The sequence below is a fragment of the Malus sylvestris genome, chromosome 1, assembly GCF_916048215.2.
Source record: "Malus sylvestris chromosome 1, drMalSylv7.2, whole genome shotgun sequence".
NCBI lineage: Eukaryota > Viridiplantae > Streptophyta > Magnoliopsida > Rosales > Rosaceae > Malus > Malus sylvestris.
The window spans coordinates 19,598,049-19,619,325 of record NC_062260.1 but is presented as its reverse complement, the minus strand read 5'-3'; the positions used below and the strand labels follow the sequence as shown (position 1 = coordinate 19,619,325).

The 21,277-nt window shown below is 38.8% G+C and overlaps 3 protein-coding genes and 2 long non-coding RNA genes across 7 annotated transcripts; 2 read left to right on the top strand and 3 right to left on the bottom strand.

The window, feature by feature from the left end:
- Positions 1–514: 514 nt before the first annotated feature.
- Positions 515–8,380, top strand: LOC126620621 (uncharacterized). 3 transcript variants are annotated; one of them, XR_007622595.1, is made up of 9 exons: positions 515–896; positions 984–1,086; positions 1,188–1,256; positions 1,728–1,790; positions 2,467–6,630; positions 6,718–6,820; positions 6,922–6,990; positions 7,462–7,524; positions 8,201–8,380. It is a non-coding gene; the product is annotated as an uncharacterized LOC126620621 (long non-coding RNA). The 3 variants fall into 3 exon arrangements; XR_007622597.1 differs by having other exon boundaries at positions 6,711–6,820; XR_007622604.1 differs by having other exon boundaries at positions 977–1,086.
- A 125-nt stretch (positions 8,381–8,505) lies between these two features.
- Positions 8,506–11,648, bottom strand: LOC126614369 (uncharacterized). Its single transcript, XM_050282025.1, has 4 exons — positions 11,491–11,648; positions 9,373–11,139; positions 9,142–9,260; positions 8,506–8,847 (listed from the first exon to the last, which is right to left on the bottom strand). The coding sequence occupies exons 2-4, from the start codon at positions 11,105–11,107 to the stop codon at positions 8,506–8,508; spliced, it is 2,196 nt and encodes a 731-aa protein (XP_050137982.1). The 5' UTR covers positions 11,108–11,139; positions 11,491–11,648.
- Positions 11,649–14,034: 2,386 nt separating this feature from the next.
- Positions 14,035–14,936, bottom strand: LOC126632485 (uncharacterized). Its single transcript, XR_007626735.1, has 2 exons — positions 14,869–14,936; positions 14,035–14,442 (listed from the first exon to the last, which is right to left on the bottom strand). It is a non-coding gene; the product is annotated as an uncharacterized LOC126632485 (long non-coding RNA).
- A 733-nt stretch (positions 14,937–15,669) lies between these two features.
- Positions 15,670–19,291, top strand: LOC126630725 (adenosine kinase 2-like). The gene is made up of 12 exons (XM_050300884.1): positions 15,670–15,838; positions 16,513–16,566; positions 16,813–16,859; positions 17,006–17,037; positions 17,149–17,250; positions 17,358–17,425; positions 17,714–17,790; positions 17,896–17,993; positions 18,083–18,153; positions 18,247–18,313; positions 18,403–18,586; positions 18,903–19,291. Exons 1-12 carry the CDS (start codon positions 15,756–15,758, stop codon positions 19,043–19,045), a joined length of 1,026 nt encoding a protein of 341 aa, XP_050156841.1. The 5' UTR covers positions 15,670–15,755; the 3' UTR covers positions 19,046–19,291.
- A 1,407-nt stretch (positions 19,292–20,698) lies between these two features.
- Positions 20,699–21,094, bottom strand: LOC126621142 (auxin-responsive protein SAUR50-like). The gene has a single exon (XM_050289571.1). It carries the CDS (start codon positions 21,092–21,094, stop codon positions 20,699–20,701), a length of 396 nt encoding a protein of 131 aa, XP_050145528.1.
- Between the last annotated feature and the right edge of the window lie 183 nt (positions 21,095–21,277).

The window sequence follows — 21,277 nt, the reverse complement described above, 5'->3', positions numbered from 1 at the left end:
ATTTAAAAAAATGGGGTGGGGTGTTTCATGGATCCAGATATAGTTACAGTACTAAACTGCTAATACTGTAGTCTATATCCATCCATCTAGGTACCAATCAACGTTTTAAAAGGCAAAGGAGAAGGCAAGGCGTTTTATGGATAGCCTCGAGGCCACCTCACGGTACCTAAAATTATATTATATGATTATATAAAGTATAAAACTTTGTAAAACAAATATCTATTGTCATTCAAAAGTGCAGAAGTCACAAACAAGTTTAACTCAGAAAAATACGAACAAAGAAATTATTCACTCAAATCCTCTTCATCCAAATCAAAGGTAATATCATCTTCTTCATTGCCAAGTCTAGTTGAACTTGAAAGGTGTGTCAAATAGTCTTCAAAAGAATCTTCTGACTTATCCTTCAAAATTGTGTTCCTTCGACTCGAAGTTTCCTCATTAATGCGTTTTCTTTTGTAGGTAATAAGAATTCGAGGTTGAGTTGGCTCATGGGGCGGAGTAAGTTTGTTACACCCGCCCCTAATTTAAATCGTATTTTTACTAAGTTTGAGTTTATCTTGTTTTTAAAATTGTTTTGGGTCTTAAATGGTGTGCCCAAGGGGCCCACCCCCTGTTTTGTCCCCCGTTCCCTTTCCCTTTCTTTTATTTATTTTCTTCTTTCTTCTTCTTCTTCTTCTTCTTTTCTGTTTCTTTTTCTTTCTTTTCCGTCTGTCCCTCTCGGCTCTCTCTGCGCCCTCTCTTCTCTGCACCGCAACAAGCACACGCACGCACCCATTGCACCTGCGCGAGGAAGACCATCATCATCATCATCTCGTCCTGCTCTCTCTCCCTCTCGTGTTTGCGAACCCAGAAAATCGGAAAGGATCTCCCGCGAGATTTTTATATTTTCCGGTTAGGTAAGCCTCAAATCCCTCTCTTTCGTCCTAGAATCTTTTGAGAATGGGTTCTAATTGGTTTTATTTCGTGATTTTTGGAGGTTTTAGGATGAAAACAAACTCGGGTGCAGGAACACCCATTTCCGGCGAGGAACCCGCCACTTTCGAGGTAATTTCCGGCCAAACTACGGCGAGTTGGCCGGCGTACAAGGTATCAATCTCTTCGTCTCGTCAAGTACTACAACTTTCCTTTTTGTTTCACCCAATTTCGTTGAGTATTGAAGAAGTTATACTTATTTGAATCTTACCCAGTTTCCGGCGAGTCCGACGGCTTTCGAGGCGTTTTCCGGTCAAACCACGGCGAATTAGACGTCGTGTGAGGTACCATTCTCTTCGTCTCTTCGAGGGCTACAACTTTCGTTTTTGTCTCGCTTGATTTCGTTGAGTTTTGACAAAGTTATAACCATTTAAAATTGGGTGGTTTTCCGGCCGAAATTCCGGCCTTCTTCTTCCTCGGGTCCGGCGACCCATCAAACTTGGGCCCTTTGGGCCGTTTCTGTTAAGGGCTTTAAGCCCAAACCCTAAACCTTTGGGCTTTAGGACCAAACCCAAGAACCCAAACCCTATGACCCAAACCCGGATCCAAGCCCAGACCCGTTTGACCTGGTCCGACCCGGATCCTGACCCGTTGACTTTGACCGGTCAACGTTGACTTTTCTAGTTGACTTTTCGGGTTTTCGTCCAAGACCTTCCTAGGCTAATTTCGACGTCCTGGATCCGTTTTTGAAGTCCGTTTTCTCAAATTCAATCGTTTGAGTAGAGTTTGACTAAATGGATCATTTATGTGCTTAGGTGAATTTAATGACGGCGGTTCCGTTATTCCTATTTGGTATGGCGTTGCACCAACGGTGTACGGTGAGTGGACCCCTTCTAAAATGCATGTTTTATAGTAGAAATGCATACATAAAAAGCATGATTTGATGATTACGTTTTATGAAACGTTTTGTGAGATAACATGCTTATTGAGGCTACTTTAAATTATTACTATTTTTCCTATAACCCGTGTTCTTATAGAATATCTGATGGATGACGATATGATATTTAGAACATGTTTCGAACACCTCTTTATAGTATAGATGATGGATGACTTTATACTATGAAGTTGTTTTTCAATATATATGTTCAATGGTTTTGTACTTACCTAGTGGTCCTTTCCGCTACGGGACGTAGGGATAGATTCCGGTCCATCCCGGACGACGGTTTGGTGTTGGCATAGGGCCTGGAGTGTGTTTCCTCTGGCTATTTAGCACAGGGACGGGGAGCCGGCATGGGGCCTGAAGTGTATTTTCCTCTGACTGTCTGCTCAGAGACGGGGAGCCGGCATGGGGCCTGGGGGTTATCGGACAATTCACTAGTGATTATTATATATGAGTTATGATTTGAGATACTGCACATCATGCTAGGTTTCGGAAAACCTATGTTTATCATTATATATGTGTTTTCATAAAACTTGGGGATTAGTATGTTGATAACTGTTTTATTATATTTATATCAAACTGGTCCACTCATGTTTGTTTTGCGTCCCCTTCAGGATTTAGGATCGAGGCGTACAATCCCGGCAATCCAGGCACTTCCGCATCGGTATCTTCAAGTCCTTTCGGTGTAGGACCCACTTCTGTGTTCATTGAATTTTTATATTAATTCTTTTAATGTTCTAGATTAGATGTGTGCTCTGAACACGTTCCTTAAATGCATATTCCTTATTCTTTTACATTTATAAGTTTTATCTATCCTTTATTTTCAGCAATTGCACTCAATAAATGGCTTTCGTCGCCCTCGGGTGTCGGCCAGCACGTGACCATCCTGATATCCTGAGGATATCGGGATCGGGGCGTGTCAGATTGGTATCAGAGCGTGGTTTGTTCAGAGCATACTTAGGATCCTCTTCTATTATCGTAGAGTGTTGGTTTTGACATCATTTGGATGTCCAGACTTCTAGATTTGGTGCCATTCGGCTCAGTCGTGCGAATCTTCCTCTGTTTGAATTGTCACATTCGGGTTGATATACAAGAATTTGTGTCGGGATTGTGCCTCATCGGTGACGTGTTTGAATTGTTGGACGACTTTCAACTTCGGATCGATGCTCTGCGACGTGCATTCCCTGGGAATGACGGGTAGAGTTGGTGTTACCTGAAAGCGGCATGTTTTAGAAATCTCAGTTTGAGGAAGTCTGGTCAAGACCAGATGTAAATCCGAAATGGCGATGCCACTCTGCAACATGCGTTCCCTAGGAATTGCGAGCAGAGTCGGCTTTGCATTGAAATCTTGGGAAACGGAATAATCTTGGCAGTACGAATTGGTTAAGACCAACTGGAGATCTGAAGCGATGATATCACTCTGCAACATGCGTTCCCTAGGAATGGCGGGCAGAGTCATATCTCTTGGAAATTGCTTGAAATATTCGAAGTGCGTGCTAAAGAAGCGAGTAAGTGCTAGTGGTGACGACGGTTAGTAGGTGGTAGTTGGTGGGAGCAAATCAATGTTCTCGGACTCATTACCACCGAAGAAATTTGGGTGAATCTTTATAACAATTCTCGGCGATTGTTCTATCGATTACCTTCTTGTTTACTCAATGACGAAGACAAGTTCACGAACCTTTGATCGTCGACTTCACATCAAATCCTTCGGGAGTTGACTTCGTCTAGAGATTACACTTTTCTTGGGAAACTCCTCGGTAGCAGATGCTGTTCCCATCAATTTCCCAAAATGGAGTTACGATTCTCGTTGTTGTGGTAGTTGGACTTTGATGATGAAGATCTAGTTTTGTTTGGATAAACAAATTCCTTGAATTTCACCTGGGTTTGGTACTCGGTGGTAAAATGCCCCTTGTCCTTGTACTTTTCGGTAGAGGTAAACTTAACCTCTTACTTGTAGCCCAACTGACCAGTGCTCTTGTCCGTTAACTGTTTAGCCTTGTAATTTTCAGTGTAATGGCTTGAGACTCTACCATATTCATCATTGTACGAAGATCGAGCTTGACTCTAAACTTCTCTGGACTCATTGAGCTTTGGTTTGCTTAGAGGCATCACTTTAAGGTAGCCAATCGTGTCACTGCATGCATACGCGGACTGCTTCGTATCTTTCTTCATCGTCATTCTGTTGATTCAGAGGTTCTATGTTTAATTTTAAACTTTGAAACAGCTCTCACAAAGTATTGTGAATTTCGAAATGTCTTTGGCCTCGTCAAATCTTATTAACAGTTCTTAAATATTCTTGAGATTAGACCTGTTCCTTTTGGCTAAGAAACCCGTCAACCTTATTGTGATGATTAGCCAAATAATCATAAACAGTGACTTCTATTTCTGCATCTTCATTTTCCTTCGCTTGTTTGTTTCTCAATGTAAATTGAATCATGCCGGAAAAAAAAAAAAAAAAAATAAATAAATTTGTTCTCAGCATGGTTTCTGGTTTAAATCCCGATATCTTGTACTCCAGTTTTAATGGACTTGTTTTGACTCTCAAATTCTTGAGTGTTCTTTTAGCCTTACCGACTTGTTTTCTCGCTCAATCAGTGAGGAATTCACGATCGATCGATTCGGCGGAAGTGTGCACCCAATTCTTATCGTTTTGGACAGGAATGGTGGGAGTATAATATTTTGACAAGCTTACCAGACTTACCAGAAAGAGTCCTCGTGGGTGTGAAGTTTGAGTCGTCTTTTGGTAAGAGACCGGTGAAAGATTGTGATGCAGATGAGTAGCATATTGCATCACTATCTTCACGCTAATTGAATGGTCACCATTCATTATCCTGCTGCAATTCATAATCATCATATCTTACTCTGGTAGACATTTTTGATGATGTGTTCGCCTCAACGCAGCTTTCCACTACCTCTCACCAGGATCCTTCGGTTCGAGAGCACATGGGCGTGAGGTTTGAGCGGTCTTTTAGTAAGAGTTGGTTGAAGGTTTTAGTACAGAAGGTCAGCATATTGTATCATCATCTTACTAGAATTCATAGGCATCACATCGGTTATTTTCCAACGATATGTGTTCATCTCAACGCATATTTCCACTGCTTCACTTCTGAACCTTATTGTTGTGAGTAGGTGGATGTCGAAACACTTATAGCAGATCTGTTTGGTGCACTCTGGAATGACACCACCGCGTTGTCGATGTGAGAATCGGAAGATCTTTAAACTTCTCTTGAATGGGGTGTGCTCTCATGGGGTTTTTACGTTGATCACTTGAGAGTCCTTCTTCTTTCCACCAACTTTGATCTTGTTTGACTAGAAATCTGCAACTAAGCAAAAATGGAGAGGTAGATTGAGCACTACAACAGTTCCCAAGAGATACTGCGTGTTGAGGAAGATGACTTCTCGTTTTCTGCTTACCTAGTTCGAGCTTTTGGGTATACTACTAACATGGTGGCCACTTCTCTTGAATCCCAAAGTACAGTTTCAAATGGGTTCTTTGTTGGCATAACTCTGGAGTAGTTGGTCACATTTGGAATAACTGAGGAAGAGGTTGTGCTTGGTACTAAAGGGAGTTAGTATGACGATAGTTATTGGTTTTGTTCGATTTGGGAATGGCACTATTTGCGACATGGTACGAGAGTTGCTACACGCAACATTGGTTGATAGAGGAGACGTGCAAGCTTGTACTTGGAGGATCGAATTTTCGACGTGTGAAATTGTGCACCCTCAGTTAATTACTGCTTGCTTATCGAGACAACAAATGTGTGATCGATATCATGGGCGGCCGACTGTTGTATCGATAACTTATTTGTTGGGTTCGTTAAGCAAGTGGGCAGGAAGATCCGTCTACGGCAATTGTTACAGATTCATTATTCTTGGGATTCGACCCAAAGGCACATCTTTTCTCGGAGTACGTGAAGTTACGAATTCTTGGGCGAGACCCACTCTCATCTTTCAGTTTTGGTTTTCATTTTAACTTCATTTACTTTGGTTATTTGTTTTTGGTGTTACAAATGTTTTGAGGAAAGTGTTTTCTGTTTTCAATTTTAAATTCAGCTCGAGTTTTTGACCTATATGTTAGTACATATCTATTTTTGACGCTATAGTATTTTGCGTACTTATTTTTGACCTTATGTCAATATATGTTTTTGACCTTATATCTTATTAAAGTATGTTTTCTACTTTTACACTGATGGGGATGAAAGTAAGAGTTTGGAGGCATGATAGAGGATTTTGCAACCCGCTCGCGACGGTGTGGCATATTCTCTTTGATGCACCCACTCTGACTTGATTTCTCTTTATACATATATTCTTTTTACTATTTACGAGTATTTCAGTTTAGTAGGTGATTTTAAATTTCGGGGACGAAATTCTTTTAAGGGGGGTAGATTGTTACACCCGCCCCTAATTTAAATCGTATTTTTACTAAGTTTGAGTTTATCTTGTTTTTAAAATTGTTTTGGGTCTTAAATGGTGTGCCCAAGGGGCCCACCCCCTGTTTTGTCCCCCGTTCCCTTTCCCTTTCTTTTATTTATTTTCTTCTTTCTTCTTCTTCTTCTTCTTCTTTTCTGTTTCTTTTTCTTTCTTTTCCGTCTGTCCCTCTCGGCTCTCTCTGCGCCCTCTCTTCTCTGCACCGCAACAAGCACACGCACGCACCCATTGCACCTGCGCGAGGAAGACCATCATCATCATCATCTCGTCCTGCTCTCTCTCCCTCTCGTGTTTGCGAACCCAGAAAATCGGAAAGGATCTCCCGCGAGATTTTTATATTTTCCGGTTAGGTAAGCCTCAAATCCCTCTCTTTCGTCCTAGAATCTTTTGAGAATGGGTTCTAATTGGTTTTATTTCGTGATTTTTGGAGGTTTTAGGATGAAAACAAACTCGGGTGCAGGAACACCCATTTCCGGCGAGGAACCCGCCACTTTCGAGGTAATTTCCGGCCAAACTACGGCGAGTTGGCCGGCGTACAAGGTATCAATCTCTTCGTCTCGTCAAGTACTACAACTTTCCTTTTTGTTTCACCCAATTTCGTTGAGTATTGAAGAAGTTATACTTATTTGAATCTTACCCAGTTTCCGGCGAGTCCGACGGCTTTCGAGGCGTTTTCCGGTCAAACCACGGCGAATTAGACGTCGTGTGAGGTACCATTCTCTTCGTCTCTTCGAGGGCTACAACTTTCGTTTTTGTCTCGCTTGATTTCGTTGAGTTTTGACAAAGTTATAACCATTTAAAATTGGGTGGTTTTCCGGCCGAAATTCCGGCCTTCTTCTTCCTCGGGTCCGGCGACCCATCAAACTTGGGCCCTTTGGGCCGTTTCTGTTAAGGGCTTTAAGCCCAAACCCTAAACCTTTGGGCTTTAGGACCAAACCCAAGAACCCAAACCCTATGACCCAAACCCGGATCCAAGCCCAGACCCGTTTGACCTGGTCCGACCCGGATCCTGACCCGTTGACTTTGACCGGTCAACGTTGACTTTTCTAGTTGACTTTTCGGGTTTTCGTCCAAGACCTTCCTAGGCTAATTTCGACGTCCTGGATCCGTTTTTGAAGTCCGTTTTCTCAAATTCAATCGTTTGAGTAGAGTTTGACTAAATGGATCATTTATGTGCTTAGGTGAATTTAATGACGGCGGTTCCGTTATTCCTATTTGGTATGGCGTTGCACCAACGGTGTACGGTGAGTGGACCCCTTCTAAAATGCATGTTTTATAGTAGAAATGCATACATAAAAAGCATGATTTGATGATTACGTTTTATGAAACGTTTTGTGAGATAACATGCTTATTGAGGCTACTTTAAATTATTACTATTTTTCCTATAACCCGTGTTCTTATAGAATATCTGATGGATGACGATATGATATTTAGAACATGTTTCGAACACCTCTTTATAGTATAGATGATGGATGACTTTATACTATGAAGTTGTTTTTCAATATATATGTTCAATGGTTTTGTACTTACCTAGTGGTCATTTCCGCTACGGGACGTAGGGATAGATTCCGGTCCATCCCGGACGACGGTTTGGTGTTGGCATAGGGCCTGGAGTGTGTTTCCTCTGGCTATTTAGCACAGGGACGGGGAGCCGGCATGGGGCCTGAAGTGTATTTTCCTCTGACTGTCTGCTCAGAGACGGGGAGCCGGCATGGGGCCTGGGGGTTATCGGACAATTCACTAGTGATTATTATATATGAGTTATGATTTGAGATACTGCACATCATGCTAGGTTTCGGAAAACCTATGTTTATCATTATATATGTGTTTTCATAAAACTTGGGGATTAGTATGTTGATAACTGTTTTATTATATTTATATCAAACTGGTCCACTCATGTTTGTTTTGCGTCCCCTTCAGGATTTAGGATCGAGGCGTACAATCCCGGCAATCCAGGCACTTCCGCATCGGTATCTTCAAGTCCTTTCGGTGTAGGACCCACTTCTGTGTTCATTGAATTTTTATATTAATTCTTTTAATGTTCTAGATTAGATGTGTGCTCTGAACACGTTCCTTAAATGCATATTCCTTATTCTTTTACATTTATAAGTTTTATCTATCCTTTATTTTCAGCAATTGCACTCAATAAATGGCTTTCGTCGCCCTCGGGTGTCGGCCAGCACGTGACCATCCTGATATCCTGAGGATATCGGGATCGGGGCGTGTCAAAGTTCACAGAGAGGAGTAGGCTCACGAGGAGGAGGAGGAGGAGAAGGCTCTCTACGGTCTCCAACTTGTGGGTTATCTTCATAAATCGGGAGTGGCACATTCCTTATGGCCTCCACATTGAACAATGACTCATCTTCAAGCCATCTAGGATCTTGGGGAAGAACGGGATCTTCTCGTTCCGTTATCCATTCATCATCCGAGTCAATTTCTTCTACAACAATCGGATCACACCTCCCACTTCTTTTAAGACTTCGCTCGCTTAAAGCCAAATTATACTTCACATATGCTAAAGCATTTAGCCTTTTGTGTTCAAGTATATTTCTCTTTTTTTTATGAATCTACAAAAAAAAAAAAAAAATTAAGAATTTAATCATTCATTTCATTTGTTCAAGTCTAATCCTCTTAAGCAACATGACATATAAAAGGTCGTACCCAGTGCACAAGGCTCCCGCTTTACGCAGGGTCTGGGAGAGGTGAATGTCGGCTAGCCTTACCCCCATTTATGGAGAGACTGCTCCCAAGTCTCGAACCCGAGACCTACTGCTCATGGGCGAAGGCACTTGCCATCGCACCAAGTGCGACCTCTTTAAGCAACATGACATATAAAAAATAAAAAATAATTATTTACGTACCATTTGGAATGTGCTCCAATTCCTCTCACATCCCGATGCACTACAAGTAAGGCCAAGAACACGTATGGCAAACATCATCAACTCAGGTGTTCGATACCCAAAACGCTGCCACCAACCCACTAAAAGAAACCAAAAGTTAACAAACCATATTAATCAGGTAAGTTTAAACTTTGAACTTTAATTTAAAGGCTAACATAATAATATGTTAAGAATTGACTTCTTAGTTCTTACAAGGTGTTCGCCTTTTCCTAGTTTTCATTGCCAAAGGATCCGCAAAATTACCAAGTCTACGATCATATGAGTCCAATTGGATATCCGCATCTTCACGTTCTTTGGAATTTCCAAGCATCCTATCTATGCAAGCAAACAACCCTTTTCTTATTTCTTCAGTATTTGAGAAATTATCTTCATACCGAAATTGTGGATTCAAGTAATAGCCTGCCGCATATAATGGTTGGTGAAGTTGATCGTTCCATCTATAATCTATCTTTTTCCAAATTGGCATATACTTTTTCTCCACTTTGTTAAGATTGTTAGCAATTTTCTCTTTTACGACATCTATCAACTCATATATAAATCCCATGGCAGGTCTCTCTTCCGAGTCAACCTCTCTCAAGACACAAACAAGTGGAAGAACACCTCTAACGCAAAAGGAAACTCTACCCCAAAACTCATGATCATGTATCACATAATACTTAGCCAACTTTGCTTCACGGGATTTTGCATAGGTACTTTCAGACCATTCTTGGGAGGAAAACAAAGCAACAAGATTCTCCCTTTGCTTTTGTAAGATTTGAAGTGTAAGAAAAGAAGTGGCAAACCTAGTGACCGCTAGACGAAGAATTTCCGTATTGTTGGTGAACTTTCTCATCAAAGCGAGTACCCATTGATGCCCATAAAGATACTTCGTTATACACTTAGCATGTTCAAGTGTGTCATCAAACCATTTCATCTTAGCAATATCCTTTAGCATCAAATCAATGCAGTGAACCGCACATTGAGTCCACCACAACTTCTCTTTTCTCTCCATAAGTTTTGCCCCCACATTCTTGTAGTTGGAAGCATTATTGGATATGACTTGAACTACATTCTCCTCCCCAATTTCTTGTATAACATCATCCAAGTAGCCATATAACAAATCTCCATTTTTAATGGAGGCCGATGCATCAACCGATTTCCAAAACCATGTACCTCGAGGGCTATTGATAAGAAAGTTAATTAGACACATACTTTTACCATCTGACAATCCATCCAACATAATGGTGCATCCATATCTCTTCCAAGCTTTTACATGATCTTGCATCTTTCTCTGTACATCATCAACTTCTTCTTTGAGCATCCAAGTCCTATACTCATGGCTTGTAGGAGCTTCAAAACCGGGACCAAAGTCAGAGACCGCTTTCATTGCTTGAAAATAATAATCTGAGTTTGCCGCATTGAATGGAATGGCACTAGTGTAAAACCATTGCGCAAGTTTTCGGCACACTTGTTTCCTTTCCTCTTTTTTGAAAGGTGTATTCAATGTGGCTTGGTGAGCTTCTAAAGAAACATACCTATCTCCCTTTGACCTAGGTGGTAGAGTTGAACCGTGTTGTGAAGCTGGAACACTCTCGCTCCCGCTCCCGCTCCCACTCCCTCGAGAGCTATTTCCATAGTATGCCGTTGTGTTCACTTCCATGTCCACACTCTCACTTTCTTCTTTGACACCACGACACAATTCATTACTAACTTTCTTTCTTTGTTTAATTCCTTTAATATTAGCAATGCATTGTGCCTTGACATTTGGTGGGACTTTTTTACAAATAGCCATTCCTCCCGAACTTATGCCACCCAAGTGATGTTTGAATCTAGTAATTGAGCCCGTGCATTTCTGATTACAATACACACAATAGAAATATCTGGACACCGGATCAACATCTTTTGTCCATTGCCAAGCAAAATCTTTCTTACTAGCACTAGTACTCATTCTTCAGCTTTAATATCTTCTGCCTAAAGATCCTAAACAATCAAGCAAGCATACCAAACAATTAAGTACAAACACAACAGATTATCAGAAATTTGTAGCATGCAAACCAGAAACAAAATGAGGCAGATTATCAGAACATGCTAGCCACAGTTGAAAAGTAAATACTTATATAAAATAAATCTATGAATTAATGACAGAATAAGCACATATACTGATGAACCTAATAGATCTTTCCCTGTGAAGTGGCCCAAAAATTGAATTAAATAAAAAAATTGAGGAAGGCATACGATGCTGGTCTCCTCTCTCCTATCTCACTCTTTAATTAACAAGTATACGTTGACGCTGGTGATGAAATTTCTTCAATGTAGGTGAGAAATCCTAACCTTAAATTTACAAATTTGTTGTGAGAAGAAACCGAAGAGGGATGTCGCTGAAGGTCGGAGAAGAGACAAGGGACGTCGCTGAAGGTGGGAAGAGAGACCGAAGAGGACGACAGTGGTGCCGGTCTGCGTGCAGCGCTGCTCTGTTTTTTGTGCCCAGTGCGAAGTGACTGAAGTGAGAAGAAGGCAAACGAGTCTGAGTTTTACCTATTCAAAATGTCGTCGTTTGGGTTTGGACTGTTTTTTAGAAAAGAGAAAAAAAAGAAAGTTTTAACGAAACATTCCTCATATTGTTTACTTTAACGAGAAATAATATTTTCATTCTAAAAAATCACACCTAGTACTATCCACTTATAATGTATTTTTATCCTCTTAATTAAAACTCAAAATTTTCAAACCCTTTTCATTAATTTTCTAAAAGGAATCCAAATGCCCAGCACAGCGCCCCAAGGACCCTCTTAAACGTTTGGACGAGTTTATAGCCCACTCCGGCTGGACAAAGGCGTTTTCTTTATAGCCCGGCTCAAAAAACCGCCTAAGCGAGTCTAAAAACTAGTTTTTTAAAACATTGGTACCGATAAAGTATATGGGAGCGTTTTTTCATTTGCTAAATCTTCCTATTGGGATGCCATCTCTTCTGTAAGGCGGAAAATTGCTTTTAAATGCAGTGGCAAAATTATTGTTGTTGCTCCTTGAATTTATCAAATGTTCGATTTTCAGCAGCCGGTAGCTGCTCCTTGGCTGCTGCTGCTGCTGCTGCTGTATGAAGAAGTAGTAGTAGTAGTAGTTTTATTAGCAATGGTACAAAAGGTACGTAGCATCAAAAGAAACTGTGTATCCACGCAGTTTTGGATAATCTCAGAAGCGATGATTCTGAGAGCTCTTTTTGTGGGATGATTCGAGTCCGAATACAAATATTTAGATGCTTTTGCTCATATGAACTTTGATTCTGAGAGCTGGTTTAATTACATAATATCACCACCGTTTCAGTTGTCCAGTCCCACAACAATGACAACATCCTACCTTCAAAACTTTGAATACTGAAATTAAATTATTACAGAAAAACTTTAGCTTGTTTATTTCATGATTATTTGATTGATTAGAAAGTTTATAAAAATGTTGTTTCTAACTTTGTATCGATGAATTCCTGCAGGCTTCGAAGTTGCGAATAAAGGATGTTGCGGACCTGTAGTACTATATGCAAACGGCTCCAGCCTGCAGGAAATCATACACGTTTAGAAGGGCATATACAAACATTCAGAAATTTATATATCTAAACATATGCAGAATCGTCAAAACAAAGACATGTATAGATGCATCAACTCATCTGTTTATATCTATCTGGATTAGACCGATAGAGAGTCAATAAGCGGAGATGGCATAAAAAAAACACATGTTTAGATGCATCCATCAGTTTATGTACTTTTGTCCCGTATTTGCCTTTAAAACCTCTTATTTTAGACGAAAGTTTTAACGGAGTTACTCAAAAGGCTATCGTTTTACGTTGTAGCAAGTTCAAAGACCAATACTTACGATTTTTTAGTTCGTGAAAGAAAGTGGCTTTAATTAAACCAAAATTCAAAAACCCATACTCCAAGTCTCTCTTATAAAAATCCATGTGGAGAAAATGGAGCTGTGAAATTGATGAGCCTACCTACTTTTTTATGGAAAACTTGATCGTTCATCGTACATCGTGTGATCAGTTTTCGTTAGGTACTATTTATATTTAATTTTAAATTTTAAAATGATTTCTAACCACATGATTTACGATGGACAATCCTGATTACTGGTTCCCTAGGATCCCCAGAAAAAAGAATCCGACGATGATCCTTTTCCCTTTTTTATTGTTCAAGTCTGACCAGAGAGTTTGATATCCTTTGACCGGTTCATTTTAAAATTTTCACGGTTTGAATATAATCAAATAAAAAAAGATTGGAAAATTGACATTTCTTGTGGTAAATCTTTAAAACTCTTTGGTAATGGTAGGTTAAGGTTGAGGCAAAAGGTTAGGCAAAATGTCTCATTCAAGAAGAATGGCCACAAATCATCAATAGTTTTGGAAGTAGGTGACATTTGACAAATAATTTGTTTCTTTTTGGTATTTGTTTTTTGCCTGTAACATGCAAGAGAAATGTAAAAGGCTTTTATGTGGTGAGGGGCAATACTTTTGCAAATATTTGTGCTTTCTGTTAATTGGTATTGGTCTGTAATTTTTTTTCTTACAATTAGAAGATGTTTTGAGTTTAAATTCCCCAACCTCTATTGTTATATCGACGCATGTGTTTACGAAAGTTATGAACATCCTTAATAGTGCCCCCCCCAAAATAAGAAGAAAACTAATGAAAATTGTTTGAAAACTTTGAGTTTTAACGATAAAAACAAAATAAAGGGTAAAGTGAATAGTATTAAGATTGATTTTTTAGTGTAAAAATGTGATTTTTTTGTTAAAGTAAACAGTACCAGGAGTTTTTCGTTAAAGTTCTCAAAGAATCTAATTCCATGGAATTTGAGAGAATTTGAGAGAAAAAAAAAATCACTTTCCATGGATTTTGAGTTGAAGTTTCAAAGAATTTACATTAATTGTGAGAGAATTCTTTGCATGGACTTAGAGAATTTTAGAGAGTTTATTCATGAATTTCAAGATATTTGTTTGAATTCCCATGAAATTACAGTGATTATTTTATTTCAAGAAAAACCAAATTAATTGGTAAAATTGGTTTGTCCCATAAGGCAAAAGATCTAATCATAACACATGAATACGCAGCAAAATATATTGTTCCAAAGCACAAGAGCATCATCGACCCTTCCAGCATTGAGCAACCAATTTCTTGGAACAGCTACAGAGCTCGATCTACTTCTTGAATTTTGACCAATCCATTTATAGCCGTAGAACAGGCAACTATATCAGGGAGAAAACCTTCTTGAACCATCAGCTACCTTTTCATGTTTGCATAGCTGCTTCACAAGCAAGGTGGAATATTTTATCCATGGTTCATGTCCACAAGCACGCAATTCGATATCCAACAGCAAGTTTTCATTCAAATTCGACCCTTAAAGCACGAAAAACCTCTTTGACGCCAATTCAACATCAAATTAAAAGAAAACATCAATTCGATATCCAACAAGAAGTTTTCATTCAAAATTGAAAATTTCTATGGACCCCAAAACCATCTTTGTGGATTCCAGTTGATCTTTTTGACGATCAAAAGCAGAAAATATTTCAACAAAACACCAAACCATATATAAACCCACACGCATATTCAACAATGGGGTTTCAAATCCTAATAAATCCTAGACTAGAAAACCCTAACCCTAGAACAAGATTACAGTATTCAGACAAGAAAAATCTGTAGAAAACATGTGCAAGGTGAAAAGTTTTACCTTCAAGCTACTTTGTTTTTGGAGCAGAATGCGCCGTTTCTGGAGAGGAGAGCAGCATACAAAGTCGCTCAAAATTTTTAGGGATGAGGTAAGATTTCTCAAACTCTTTGGTATTTATAGGCCTCATCTTCAAATCCACCAATTCACAAATTCCTTCAAATTCAATTCGTTTTCCAATACACCTAAATTTTTAAAGACTTTGAAAAAATCACAATTGAATACACCCATATTTCTAAAGACTTTTGAAAAGTGTTTATAATTCTCAATTGAATACACCTAAACTTTTATGAAGTCTTTTAAATTCATAATTAAATACCCCTAAAATTATTAATTCTCCGAAACTCTTTCAGAATCTCAATCAGAATCTCAATTGAATACACCTCTCTAAATATTTTTTTTTTTACCACGAAATGCAGTGTGGTTGCGCAGGTTGTGTCACCACACAAAATCCTCAATTGTTCGGATGTAAAAATTGAAAATTTAAAAATATAAACACCTACAATTAATTAGTTTAATTTTTGGTACTAAACTCCCAATATTTCAAAATTAGTCCTGAACGTAGTTATGATTCTTTTGAAGTACTAAATTATGAAATCCCCCTATGAAGAACCTACAAATAAAAAAAAATCAATTTGTGAAATTCTGAGTGGGTTGGTGAGTAACCAAAAATAATTAAAGCGAAATAATCGTAATGATAATAAAAAAATATAAAATTTGGGGGTTGGTGACATATGTGACGTCTCACCTCCAAATTCCCACGTCTGCATTAAGTTATTACTATAAATACTTGGTTCGCAGTCTGGCTCACTTTGTACTGAGCCCTATCTCCCTCCCTCCGTCTTTCGTAAATTCGTAATACAACTCAGAACTCCGCGCAATTTTCATCAATGGCACTCGAGCAGATCCTCTTGGGGATGGGCAATCCTCTTCTCGACATCTCTGCCGTCGTCGACGAAGACTTCTTGACAAAGTAAGCCCCCATCTCAGCTTCTTTCATTACATTTTCCCGTCTTCTCTTACTGTTTGGATGCTCAGAATTGTTGGAAAACTAATGAATGCGATCTGTTGATTTTAGATTTCGATTTCTTTCTGTTTAAATTTAATGGGTTTTTGCGATAGATTCGAAAGACTGAAGCTTTTGTGATTTATTTAAGAAACAGAGGAAAGTGATAAATAAATAGATCTGCAGGTTTAGTTGCTTTCTGGATTATTTTCTGGAATTAATCCAATACCATGGTTGATTTTTCGGATTATGTTAGATACCCAGATGAGCATTGGTTGAGTTTTTGGTGGTAATATCATATGTGACTGTTTCAGTTGGATCTGCTTTGATATAGAAAATGAAAATATAGTTGCTTACTTGATTGAATTATACAAGATTCTTTCTTGCCATCCAAATAAACCAGAAAAGAAAGAAAAGAAGTCAAGTTCAGTGGACCGAATAATTTTACTCTCTACGAGTAGGCATTTGCATGTTTATTTCCTTTTCCTTTCCTGTTGTAAGATTCACTTCCTGTTCGTGTTTGGTTTGATTGTGTGATTTTATTAGTATTTAAGTGTTTCTGCATGTTGGTAGAATTTTTTTTTTCTTTTTTGATCAATGCATTATGTCGTATAAACTAACTTGAGCGGCTTTTTTGATAGATATGACATCAAGCCGAACAATGCCATTCTTGCTGAGGACAAGCATCTGCTCATGTAATTCATTTTTGTTATTATCGTTGGTTGCTTGATTTCTTATTAGCAATTATTGTTCCTTGCTGGCAAAAGGTGTAAGTTGTAAGAACTTAAGTGGGGTTTGAGTTTTTCGATCTCTTAGTTACTTGTTTTTAAGTTTTGAGAGGATATGTTTCAAATATAAGTTCATGATTAGTTTCCGGCATTTGCAACTACCTGAAATATTGCATTTGCTGATTCAATGTTTTTTGGATGGTTTTTTCACAGGTACGACGAAATGTCTTCCAACTACAATGTAGAGTATATTGCTGGAGGTAATTTGATAAGTAGTTCACTTCGATATTTGGTGATCCCATGCTTTATGATCTCGTCTAGAAACTTTACTAATGGCGATGCCTAATTTTTCTGTCCTTTGCAATCCAGTGACTAATTTTCCTTATGTTCATTGTGTTATTTTCAGGTGCTACTCAAAATTCAATCAAAGTTGCCCAGGTTTGTTTATGTTTTTAACTGAACTTTTTATTATTATTTATTTTATGAAGATCTGATTCAATTGTATTATGCTGACAGAAATTTCTTAATCTGTGTGTTGTTTTTCAATAGTGGATGCTTCAAGTTCCTGGCGCAACTAGTTACATTGGATCTATCGGAAAGGACAAGTATGGTGAGGAGATGAAGAAAAATTGTAGACTTGCTGGTGTTAATGTGAGTTTCTTTACATCTTTACATCGGAAAGGATAAGAAAAATTTCTTATCCCTCAGCTATTCTGATTCTTTTGAGTCAAGAAGTATTTATTTACATTTGGGTTCAGGTGCAATATTATGAAGATGACAAAGCTCCAACAGGAACATGTGCTGTTTGTGTAGTTGGTGGTGAAAGGTCAGTTTTACATCTCCTCTAGAAGCTGAATTTGAAATTGTCGTCTGCCAATTTATGGTTCTATAAAGCAAATTTCCTAGGCATTTCTTCTTTTACTTCTGAAAATACCCTGTATCATGCATTTTGATTTCATTTTCATTGCTCCCATAGCGATCCTCATATCTGTCATAAATTGTTGGAACAAAAGGACCCCTGCATAAAGTTGTATATTTCCTTTTCTTCTCAACTACTCTTATTGTTTATTAAAACTTTGCGGGGATTAATTTCTTGTAACAACAAATTGTACAGGTCTCTTGTTGCTAACCTATCAGCTGCAAATTGTTACAAAACTGAGCATTTGAAGCAACCTGAAAATTGGGCCCTGGGTATTACTTCCTTCGCTCTCTTGTTGAGTCAAAAGTTTATCTTTTCGTTGCTTTTGGTCGCATGTTCTCTCTGACTCACCTTTATACAAACTCATGCTTGACCAGTTGAGAAGGCAAAATATTACTATATTGCTGGGTTTTTCCTTACCGTGTCTCCTGAATCCATTCAACTGGTAGCTGAACATGCAGCTGCAAACAATAAGGTATCAACCATATAGTTTCTTGACAATGTAGTTGGATTCTCTCTTTATTATCCATTAGTAGCTTCAGCTGTCTTCTTTTGCATCTACAGGTATTCACGATGAATCTTTCCGCTCCTTTCATTTGTGAGTTCTTCAAGGATGTACAGGAGAAAGCACTTCCGTAAGTCCCTCCTCCGAAAAGGAAAAGAAATGAAACTAAAATCTCTTTGTAGTTCTTGATCAATGCGGAGTACTGAATTGCCTTTTTGTATAGGTACATGGACTATGTTTTTGGGAATGAGACCGAAGCAAGAACCTTTTCAAGGGTTCATGGCTGGAAGGTGACATTGCTTAGTCTTTGTTCTTTCACATTTCACAGAAGAATTTCTAACCTCTACCAGTCACTAACTATAATGCCTTTTGCAATCAGACTGAGAATGTCGAGGAGATCGCCATAAAGATTTCCCAGTTGCCCAAAGCATCAGGTACGCACAAGAGGATTACTGTGATCACACAAGGTGCAGATCCTGTTGTAGTTGCTGAGGATGGGAAGGTGAAACTATTTCCTGTCATATTGTTACCTAAGGAGAAGCTGGTTGATACCAATGGAGCCGGTATGTGATATCTCACCCCTCAATGTTATTCGATTCTCTTACCTTTTTATCCTGTGGATCTGGTGGAGACTTAAGTTATTTATTAAAAACGGAATATAAAGCATGCAATGATATATGACTTGCCAATGCCATTTTGGCGGGAGTCAAACTCCTAAGCATGTCAACCATGGATCCAGGCTATAAGCGATTCCATGTTGCATTACTGGTAAAACGAGTGAGTGGGAAATCAGGGTTATGAGTCAAGAATAGAAGAAATCTTGCTAGCTCTGAGTTTCTTACTTGAAACTAAAAAATACCATGATGTTTCTTGTGGCAGGAGATGCATTTGTTGGGGGATTTTTGTCACAGCTGGTTCAAGAGAAGCCCATTGAGGACTGTGTTAAAGCTGGCTGTTATGCAGCAAACGTTGTCATCCAAAGGTCAGGCTGCACATACCCAGAAAAGCCCGATTTCCATTAGGGTCATTCATTTCTCACCAGTGGAGCTCCGTGTAGTTTCCGTTCATGGTAGAGTTGGATTTCTTGCTGATGTAACTGTGGCGGCCGGCAGTGTTTTATCTCCTAAACCCATGTATCTGGTATAGGAGTTTATTTGTTATGATGTTAATCTTGTTTGTGATCCTTGTCACATGATAAAGATGACATCGATTGCAAGTTTTTTACAAGTCATTTTCCATATTAATATAAAAAAAAAGCTTGAACAATATATTTCAGTCTGATCCTATTTTCACGGTTTAATTTAAATTAATTGCCTTCTCTTGGAACTTGGTTGATGTCCTCGGAATTTTTTAGGGGAATATGATAGAAATGAGTGTACGGTTAGTATATTTAATGTGTATATATCACGTTTTTCTTATTCGAACTCGAGACGTTTTGTAACATTAAAAAGTGTCACACATAAATATATTACTTAAACCGTTGCTGAGAGTGAATGCTAAGATTTCGTTCAACCTGTACGTGCTTGATGCTGAAAATTACGTGTAAACTTAGTATGGTAATCAATTGGTATTATGCTGTTTAAAGCAGTGTGTCCGCCTTTTGCAATCGAGTTCAAATCTCCCTTGACATGTATTATGCTGTCTAGGATATCGCATTGTCAAATACAAAAAACAGTGATAGGATTTATGCGAGTCATTTACTTCAAGTAGGATTTTGTGGTTAATTACTAGGCTACATGCTAATTCCAGATAGATGCTTTGACTTAAGGAGCCTCTGTGCGCATGTAAAATTAGAAATTAGAGCATGCAAAAGTATATTTTCAGTCGGAATATTGGCATAATTAACTTGCTTCATCATCACGGAATGTATGTAAAAGAGATTTTACTGCAGCATCTAGGAGATGGTTATGGATCGCAAGATTGAGATGTTTATGACTAATAGGGATTTGGTGAAGATTTATAAGACTAATTATAGCATTACGTGGAGTCGATTAAGCTGGAGTAGGACTTGCAATTTCGAGAGAGAGGGCTAATGCTATTTCCCTATGAAGTTGCATTCTCTGAATCTCTACCACGCCGATCACGTCATAGCCGGCACACTAGCTATGTGACTTGGAAAGCTCACAAACAACTTACCCGCAACCGTGACATGAAATATCTTTCTCTCGTTAGGTGATGAGAGAGAAAGGAAAAGGCGTTGCATGACACGGTTGCGTGGAAGCTCTTCTAGGAAAACTTAGATGTACCGAGTCCATGGACGAGGTGGGTTTAACTAGTATTGTAGCCAGAAGGAAGGTTAATTTTTTAGAGAAAATAGCATGGACTAGCTGGCCTGATTTGCTGGGGTTAATCAGTACTGTAGTCCTTCATTTTTAGACTGCTTAGTTGAATAATTGAATCGAGTTGGATATTAGATGGCTTCTATGACTTAATTGTTGGTGTAAAGTTGGTTCGGTGCAAGCCAGGAAGGAATGATATGCATGAAGTCTTACATCGGAGATTTACAACGATAATCTGGACGGTTTAGACTTAGTGGTGGACACTTGCAGAGCCTGTGACAACATTAATTCCTATAAATGACACGATTGTGAATAGATTAGCTTGCCTTACGAGCAATACAATTGATAATAATCTCCAAGCAGATAGCGAAACCTGTGAAGAAAAAGGCAACCTCATCAAAGATAAGGAAGCCCTCGATCTAGTTCATAACCGATGCAACGAATAACGCTGAGGAAAATGTATTCGTTGCAAGGAATCCAGAGTTTCGAGTTTGCAGCAAAATGAAAAGCCTCTTCGGCAAGATCAAGCAATTCTTGGAACAAAGGGTGGCTGAGTAAGGTAACCTTGACGACAAATCTCTTGCGGTCTTCACCAACATACACCACAAGGTGGCCTTTCGGGACATCCTTGGGTATATTGTAGTCCTCTTCATGAAGGCGGAACCACATGTTCTGACTGCCAATGTGACCCCGGATTGCACGCTTTAGGAGTGTACCGCCAAGTTTCCTGCATCTGCGAAAGGATTGTTTGATGAGCAACCTAGCCTCCAAAAGCATTATATAAATGTTCATAACTAGTAGATACTGAGAGTGAAAGAGATGGCGCAGTGGGTCGTATTTTTATGACAGCAAAACTAAGCTTTATATATTGCAAGTGTAATATATTAGCTACTGTTTGGGATATTGTAAAATATACAGATTATTTTTCTCCAATTTGAGAAAGAGATGTGTAGTGGATGAAATATTGATACACTT